This window comes from Pinus tabuliformis, chromosome 7 (assembly GCF_031772625.1).
Source record: "Pinus tabuliformis cultivar Carrire ecotype Pingquan chromosome 7, CPIR1, whole genome shotgun sequence".
In the NCBI taxonomy this organism is placed as follows: Eukaryota; Viridiplantae; Streptophyta; class Pinopsida; order Pinales; family Pinaceae; genus Pinus; species Pinus tabuliformis.
In genome coordinates this window covers 897,925,691-897,935,214 of record NC_142293.1, presented here as the reverse complement: position 1 = coordinate 897,935,214, position 9,524 = coordinate 897,925,691, and the positions used below count along the sequence as shown (strand labels likewise).

At 31.8% G+C, this 9,524-nt stretch overlaps 1 protein-coding gene across 2 annotated transcripts; it reads right to left on the bottom strand.

The window, feature by feature from the left end:
- Positions 1–349: 349 nt before the first annotated feature.
- On the bottom strand, positions 350–2,794 carry LOC149250510 (putative E3 ubiquitin-protein ligase RHA1A). 2 transcript variants are annotated; one of them, XR_016266834.1, is made up of 2 exons: positions 1,904–2,794; positions 350–1,631 (listed from the first exon to the last, which is right to left on the bottom strand). XR_016266834.1 is itself a non-coding variant. In XM_089459115.1 (2 exons), the coding sequence occupies exon 1, from the start codon at positions 2,692–2,694 to the stop codon at positions 2,206–2,208; it is 489 nt and encodes a 162-aa protein (XP_089315241.1). In that variant the 5' UTR covers positions 2,695–2,794; the 3' UTR covers positions 1,764–2,126; positions 2,163–2,205. The 2 variants fall into 2 exon arrangements, 1 of the variants encoding a protein (XP_089315241.1); XM_089459115.1 differs by lacking the exon at positions 350–1,631 and having other exon boundaries at positions 1,764–2,126; positions 2,163–2,794.
- Between the last annotated feature and the right edge of the window lie 6,730 nt (positions 2,795–9,524).

Genomic DNA, 9,524 nt, shown 5'->3' with positions numbered 1-9,524 from the left:
ATTCAGCTCAAATTTATTACTGCTATTATTTTTAATCAATTATAATCGGTCCATTAACAATTGTAATTGATTAACATTATTCTATATGTATTTGTATCCAAATCCTTATTTAAATACGTATAATGCCATGATTTAATTAATCACATTATTTGGCATATTTTAATCATTACATAAATGTAATCTCGCTGACATTATTTGACATTATAATCACAATGCACGTATGTCCAACTTAATATTTGTAATTAGACGTCTCTAAATCCAACATTATGGTCTTTCATTATGTCAAGTAATCAATATGACAAATAGATGTGAGAGTCCAAGGGACATGCTTTTCACCCGTTTCACTGGCTTTAGAACTGTAGGGTACAGAAAAACATTTTGCAGTGTTTTAAAAAAAAAACACTTAGAAACCCTTGATACAACTAAAAACAAAATTTACTGGAACCCAGTACATAAACTTAGCACGCTTTTCTGTAAGAGATTTCCTAAAAACAATGTCGAGAGGAATGGGAAAAAACCAGAAAAGCTCAAGAGTCGGCTGAAAGGAGCTGAACTCAGAAACAAGATTTCGGCAACCCTCACGTGAGCTGGAACAGATACCCAGTTGGGCCATAAGGGTCCGCAACCTTAAAATTATACTGTGTAACCTTTAAACTCCCCAAGGAACCTTTGAACATCGTAAATACCTAAAAAAGGGAGGACCAAATCGAATTTCAGACATAAGCCAACACTGGGCACGCAGATTCACCTGACCTGTAGTAAAAGAAAAGGGAGAAATGAATACAACAACAACAAATCTATTAACTTTAGGTACAATTGGAAAACTCAGAACAACCCTTGAATTCATTATTGACTTAAAGCACAGTCAGAAAACCCTTGCTTCTCCTTGTATGCAAGTATAAAGCACTGCAGCCATGAAATAAATGTAAGAAGATGGATCTTTGCCATTTAGAGGAGCACAATGCCGAATAGGAAAAATTTATATCATACAAAATAGAATAAGGATAAAATCATTTAGTTTCTTTGGATAATAACGAAAGGAGAAACCAAAATCAACGCAGAGTTGTACAAGAGCTTACCTCCTTGTAGGAGAAGTGGGAAATCGCTGAAGTTAGAGACAAATCACCAAATTGTAGAGCGACTTCACAGTCGACGACATAATGGAATGAGGGTTTGGACAGAGGGTGGGGTATGTCAGTTGCCCTAATCGTAGAGGGATAGATTTGAACCATCCACTAAACCTTCATCTTGCGATGGAGAGCAGACCATTTGTCAGTCCTGTGCGAAAAACGCTTGTTCTCTTTAGTTATCACCACTACATTGAAATATCAACTTGAGGTCATTTATTAGTACATTTATCATTATTTCATTGATAGATCGATCATCCACCTCATCATCAATATGAGAAACATCTTGAGATCTACATTACACCATGATGTCAATCCCTATAAATACTCAAGTGCTTTGCTATTAAGAAAATCCAAAGACTATATGCACATAAATTATTTTATTCACTCTCTTACATATATGTTACGCCTCTGGAACAAGTATGTTACTGCCAACACCTTGGAAAGTCACAAATTGGTGTTTGTCATTCATTCTTATAAGCTGTTTTTGCCGACATAAATATCCTGAAAGTATTTTACATTAACAATTAACATACATGTTTTTTTAGCAGTTTAATGGGCAAGTTTCAAAAATAAAATGTGATGTACTAAGATACTGAAGATTCAAATCCCCAATTTCTCTGTGCAGAAGCATAATTAAACAACTTAAAATGATAATAATAAAAGTCGGAATCAACCAATATCACACAAATAAGAAACAGACCCAGTTACCTAATTAAAAAAAACCAGCCTGCCTAATTGTCATTCCTTTAATTACAAAAACAAAAGTAACATACACTTATAATAGTTCAGATCGGTCTCCATCTATGCTGCGTTTAGAAGATAGGAGATCTGCAGAGAGGACAACTGTAACTTCGATATTCAATCCACTTGTCCAAGCATTCCATATGGAAAACATGTCCACATTTACCAAGCCGCCGGATTCGATCAGTCGCCCGGAAATCAGCGAGACAAACAGCACATGTAATATCTCCCCTAACAAGCCTAATTGTCATTCCTCTCTAACTATAAAAAAAGAACAAAAACAAAAGAGACATACACTTATAATAGTTCAGATTGGTCTCCATCCATGCTGCGTTTAGAAGATAGGAGATCTGCAGAGAGGACAACTGTAACTTCGATATTCAATCCACTTGTCCAAGCATTCCATATGGAAAACATGCCCACATTTACCAAGCCGCCGGATTCGATCAGTCGCCCGGAAATCGGCGAGACAAACAGCACATGTAATATCTCCCTCCCCATCTGCTGCAGAGCTGCAGTATTCAACGACCACCGGCAAATTCTCACGGATGATCCCATGGTTGTCAATGACGGAGGAAGAAGAAGTATGAGTAGTGGTGGTTGAAGGAGGAGTTATGGGCCACAGGGTGACAACATCAGGGGGTCCTGCAGAATATTGATGAGCTTCTTCCAAAATCCCAATTCCACGAAGAGGGCTCACAATCCAATTCAGCAAACGCCTCCCGAGAGTGACTACAAAGACGAGGACGAGCAGCAACCTCGGGACGCGCGGGGCTGAGGACTCTGCATCGTCCCATGAGTAGCCAAGACCTACTGCGTGCATCGTATCCTCTGCTTTGCTGAACTACGTTTGCGATGGTGGAGCTGCTTCTGCCAACAAGTTTTTAGGTTTTGAAGGTCAACTCAGCTAGTAATACTAAAGTTTCCAACAACAAACAACACATCACGTGAAGAGTTAGGTGAATGTGAAAATTTATTTGGTGCACATAAATTTAATTTTTCCGCATTAATAGTGTTGCACAGTGCACTAGCTAAATGCGTTGCATCTGCATTTTTACGAGGATAATTTTTAAATAATGGGAAAATTTGTTGTCAAACCAGTAGTGCCCACCTTCATTACTGGATAGCATTTTTCCCGGTAGTCCAATCAGGTTGAGGAGTTGCTCAGAAAGTTATGGAAATTCCGGTCATATTTAAAAAAATTCTGGCAAGGATTTTTGTAAATCTAATTTATAGTGGTTAAACTTCAAAATTTTAGGTCTTTTAGAGGTTTTTGATGGTGCTGAATCCATTTCCACCATAAAAACACGATTCAATCCATTTCCACCATAAAAACACGATTCAATCCATTTCCACCATAAAAACAAGATTCAAACACTGCCTTTACAATATTTTTTGAAATTTTTTTGCCGAACCACTTTTTACCATCCAAACAAAAAAAACTCCCTATCTTTCAACACAAGTTAAATGTTCATTATCATTTCAAAAAAATTGCAGGTTGAATGGTCATTATCATTTCAAGAAAATCGAGCGACTAAGAATTAAAAAAAAAAAAAATTAAACAGATTTTTACTCTGTCAAATACTTTTAGATTCTAGACTATTATCTATGAGTATTGCACCAGTAACTCATTTCGTTTCATTTCTTTACCTCACTACAGAAACGACATTACACTACAGAAGCTATGTTACAGAAGCTATTAACCAAAAATATTAAATTTAATTACTATTGAAATAATATAAATAAAAATAAATGAGAAACAAAACAAAATAATATTAAATTTATGTAAAAATAAAAATAAAAAATCTTATATTTACATAAGATTATTATTATCATGTAAATGCTCATGGGTGGCCCTCAATAAATTTCATGTTATCGGGCCATAAATGAATGACGGGTGTATATGCCCACCGTTCAATTTTGCTAAGGCCGAAATGAAACAGTAAGCATATACACCAGCCGTTCATTTATGGCCCCATAACATGGAAAATATGGCTCGCCCTCATGGGCCATGGAGCCCAGGCCTACCTGCAGGGTACTATTAACATCCTTTCATCCACGACGCATCTTCTCATCTTCAGTGAGAGTTTGTGTAGTCAAATGAATAGAAATAACATGGTGTGCATCAGCGTGCCAGGCCTGCACGGAAGCGCTAACATCCTTTCATGTCAGTGGAATCCTTACAAAATGTTATTATTACAATCAATTTTTATTATGTAGCCTACGCCTGCATGCATGGTGATATTAACTTCTTTTCATGCCCGGGCATATTCTCATGTTCAGCGAGAATTTGATTTATTGTACTCAAACGAATAGACATCACATTGTGTTGCCATCAGTGGGCCAGGCATGCACCGTGACGGAAGCACTAACATCCTTTCATCCTCAGTGGAATGTTCTTAATTTATTCGATATATGTCCAATCAACATTTCGATTTCATTTAAAAACTCCAAAGAGGGTCCGTGTGACACATGATCAAGCCAGTCATGTCAATGGACTTATATACTCCTCTATGTCTCTCTGCATAGGGGAATCTAAATTTGCATATCTATTTCTATGTGTCTCTATCATGAGGGGAATCTAAATTTAAATATCTGATTAGCTATAGTATAAGGAATCTAAATTTGCATATCTATTTTTTTTGTCATGGAAATTTAAATTTGCATATCTATTTTTTTTGTCATGGAAATTTAAATTTGCATATCTGATTAGCTATGCAAATTAGTATTGGAGAGGTGAAAAGAGATAATGTATTTCACATCAATCTATCAATTATCACTCAATAACATTTTTTAATTTTTTTCTCTTAATCATATTTTAACTCCCCAATATTGACCACTCAAAACTTATAACAATGGCCTTTAAGATTTGTTGTACCTTAATTATATTTTAATTCCCTCAATATTAACCACCCAAAACTTATAACAATGACCTTTAAGACTGGTTGTACCTTTAGCATACAGTCAAGAAAAATAAAATATATGATGTATCTTGAAGTATTGGTTTCCCCATAATTTTTTGCATAAATCTTGTAAAAACTAGAGAGTCATTGTAATTGCAAATGAACATTTGTTCCTTTCTTGCATAAAAAATAATGAAATGATGTAACATCAAACCATGCACACAAAACAAGGAACCCAAAATATATCTCGATACATACTTTAATTGCAAATGAACATTTGTTCCTTTCTTGCATAAAAAATAATGAAGTGATGTAACATCAAACCATGCACACACAACAAGGAACCCAAAATATATCTCGATACATGCTTTCAATCATTAATGGCGAAGATCTTCTAACCTAAAATACATTTGTACAACCAGACTACTAAATTGCATCCCTTAACACCTCATACTAGAATGCTTCATCCTTCATCTTTAAAATATAATAAATTTCCGTTAAGAAATAAGGTTGGCTTAGGGAGGTGACAATGATGTTCAACCAAGGCTTTTATTGAATATTTCTCCAACCATCCATGACAATTGAACACCAATAAAAAATCCATAATTTCCTAAGGCCTTCCATTAAACCTTGTATCCTTCACACCTGTCTATCTAACAAATTTTCCCTCTTTAATGTAACCAGGGAGTTGAAATGATAAGCTAACAATAATACCTTAAAAAATGGGTAACATTAAATGATATTTTATTTGCAAAGAAAAAATTACCCCTCTTTGGTGTAACGAGGGAGTTGAAAGCTAACAATAATACCTTAAAAAATAAGTAACATTAAATGATATTCTATTTGTAAAGGAAAATTTACCCACTACATCGTCTACCTCCTACCTCTTGCTTGCATTATTTATTGAACATCTTTGTGTCAACAATTTTATTGCTTGAATTGTGTTACTAGAACTCAACACCACCCTGCATGCCCAACGCCTTGATCATGGTCATTTGTTTCTCATTGAGATGAATCAATTGAGCCTAGAACTCTTTGTTTTTTCAAAATAGAAAAACTCTCCTCCTCCTTTGTCTCTACACTAATAGTGCCACCCATGGAAGCCATGGAGTCATTTCAATTCTTTTGGTAAATTTTAGTGTCGCTAACTTTAAATGAATGTTTACAAAGGTTGAATATTTACGTTAAATTATTGTTCTTTTTCTTCTTATTTTGGGTGAACTTCTTGAAAATTTATGAGAATGATTTCTTTACATTGATGACATTGGAATCTAAGTTTTCAATATTATTTTTGAAAAATTACTTCATTAAGTTCATTCAAACTATTATCAGTATAGATCTATTTTAGTCAGGGATCTACCAAGAGCTTAGAGGGATCAAATTTCAAACTTGAATAAAGATTTGCACGTCAAGAGATTTAATCCCTTCTTACTTTTCCTTCTGAGCATTGAAATATTTTACTAAAGTAAACATTAATACACACATAATATAGAGACACATTTCATACTGAAATATATTAGTTAATATAGATATGCAAACAATTTATTTAAGTTCTATATTGAGAAATTTATAAGAGAAATATATAATTTTTTTAATTACTTTATCTCTATAAAGTTATATACAATTATATAATGTAAGATAAATATGGAAATATTTTATTTATTACTCTAAGAGTGAAAGTGAAATATCAAAGAACCAATAGAATGAAAGTGGAATACTAGATTGTAAAATGGGTCTCTCGTCCATTTTTAATTGTTTATTTATATGGTTATTTAATTATTATTTTTTTAATTTCTTATTTATATGGTTATTTAATTTATTTTTTGTTTTTGTTAACATTAGCAAAATTATTTTTATTATTTTTTGAGGACATGGCATACTTACACATGTCCCTTGTACTAGATTGTAGAATGAGCCATTGACCGATTTTTAATTATTTATTTATATCCTTCTTTAATTTTTGTTTTGTTTTGTTTTGTATACATTAGCTAAAATTATTTCTATTATTTTTTTTGAGGATGTGACATACTTACACATCAATGAAAATTACAAATATTTTCATATCTATCAAACTTCACACTACATTGTAGTTGGATTTAATTTCATTTAATAATCTGCAGATTGGGAAGACTTGCCCACCTAAAATATTTGGATGCTTCAACAATCAAGAAATAGTAAATGCTTTGACATTAATTTTTGGAATACAATGATTTCTTAAGGAATATCAAAATCATTTTAATTTAGATTTTTTTTAATCATTTTTTTTAATTGTAAATATGAAATGGAAATATGAAATAATAAATATTGGGCTTCCTAAAAGCCCTAAAATGCAAAAATGATTAGCCTGTTAACAAATATATAGGAAAAGGGATGAATCAAGCTTGACCAAAAATAGAGAAGAAAAAAGAATAATGGATGAACCAAGCTTGACCCACAATAGAGAAGAGAAGGACCGAAACAGAGTTTGTGAATAGAGAAGAAATCCAAACTATAAAAAAAAACTCACATTCAAGACCAGAGTGTATATTGTAAGAAAATAATTTAAACAAAATATATATAATAATTTAAACAAAATTTATATTATTATTTTTGGCCGTAGTCTAACGATTATGTTTTTTTTCCTTGAAAGTTATGGAAATTCGTTCATATTTTGAAAAAATGCAGGGATTTTTATAAATCCAAGTAAAAGCTATTAAACTTGATAATTTTAGATGTCCTAGAAGTTTTTGATGATGGTACTAAATCTATTTCCACCATGAAAAAGAGATTCAAACACATTTTCTACAAGATTTTTTGAAAATTTTTTGCCCATATTCCAGCCACTTTTAACCGTTCCAGGTAGACGACTCCTTATTTTTCATGACATCATTACAATGACTAATGAAAATTTTATATACTTTTCTTAAGATTAGAACATAATATTTCATGTGGGTTACTTATTTGAAATATTATAATAATTATTTAATAATTAAACGACTTCTTATTTTTCATGACATCATTACAATCACTAATGAAAATTTTATATACTTTTCTTAAGATTAGAATATAATATTTCATGTGGGTTACTTATTTGAAATATTACAATAATTATTTAATAATTAAATTTAGTTTATTATGTCCACTTGGGGTAGCTCAAGTGACAATGACCCGGAATGAAGTCTCACTGAACGAGACAACTTGGGTTGGAATCTTGAGCTACCCTACCCTCGTAGTGGGGTGAATAATGGACATGCATCTTGGGTTGGAATCTTGAGCTACCCTACCCTCGTAGTGGGGTGAATAATGGACATGTAAAATCGAAAATCAGAGAGTCCTACCAAGCTTACAAAAAAATATATATTTATTTTATTATAAGTTGCCATTGCTTAAAATAATTTGATCTCAAAGCATGGGAAAGATAAATGCCTTAAGATAAAATCTTCGATTCCCCAAGTGACTTTGTCTTTAAATAGATTCTTCCACATATAACAGTCTATATAAAAATTATTGGGCCCAACTTTTACTTTTTTTAATTACTTTTCATATTTTTCATACTTTTACAGTTCAACTTTCAAATTTATAAAATAAACCTTTTTTTTTACACATACGCACATTTTTATAAACAAATATAAATGCATCAAATATATAAGAATTATCATGGTCACATTCTAATAATCTCTGGCTAACAAAACCATTAAAACAAAATATATATTATTATTTTTTATAACATCTTTTCGAGAGTCAATGTGAATATTATGTACCCATTGAAATGCAATCTTTCTTAACATCGAAAAGCAATCCTCCATACATATATTTTTAGGTTAAATATTGAAATAATGTTTTTATAATTATATTAATTTATTATATACTCCATTCAACATGGTGAAATAACTATTCATGCAAGTAGAATGTGAATAATGGCACAGGAAAGGCAATTGAAGGATGAGAGGGTAAAATAAAAAATCCATACATATATATTGGTTAACCTAAACCTAAACCCCAAGGAGAATAGAAAGAAAGACAACTAGACTTTCCATATCATCATTAAGATCTCCATGTCGGTGATAAGGTAATCACGATTTTCAAAATGTTTCTGCCAAATTCCTGGATCCCAAAATGTACCCATCTAACATAGCAATTTTTCATTAACCTCTACTTCACTTTCATTTTCTTCTCCACTTTTCGCAATTAAATTGCGTCGGAGCAATATTTAACCAACCTAAATTCAAAGCGGAACCTTCAAATATAACGTAAGATTTTCTTTTTATAATTCTTTTACACTTACAAATGTAATGTTGGAGATATCTGCAGTACGTATTACGTGGTAATTAATAAAATTCGAGTTATATTGATAGAATGATATCCTTATTTAACAGGATGTCGTTATTGTGGTTGGTTATTAAGGTAGTTCGTTAAACCTGGGTTTATTAGACGTTTTATTGTAAAGTTTTTTAACATGATATATATATTTATATATATAAGTTAAATAATTTGTTATTTAGTTATTTTACTAATAATATATAATTAGCATAAGTATATTAATAAATGTGGTTGACATATTTTCATTGACATCATTTTCATACACTAGTTGACGTATAAGAGGTCAAAAATGTTATCGATGGATGTATATCAACGTGGTCCTTATTGTGGTTGGTTATTAAGATAGTTCGTTAAACCTGGGTTTATTAGAGGTTTTATTATAAAGTTTTTTAACATGATATATATATTTATATATATAAAAGTTAAATAATTTGTTATTTCGTTATTTTAC

Bases quoted from the DNA above. Each gene is read 5' to 3' on its own strand.
- LOC149250510 (XM_089459115.1), bottom strand. From the start codon at position 2,694: ATGCACGCAGTAGGTCTTGGCTACTCATGGGACGATGCAGAGTCCTCA.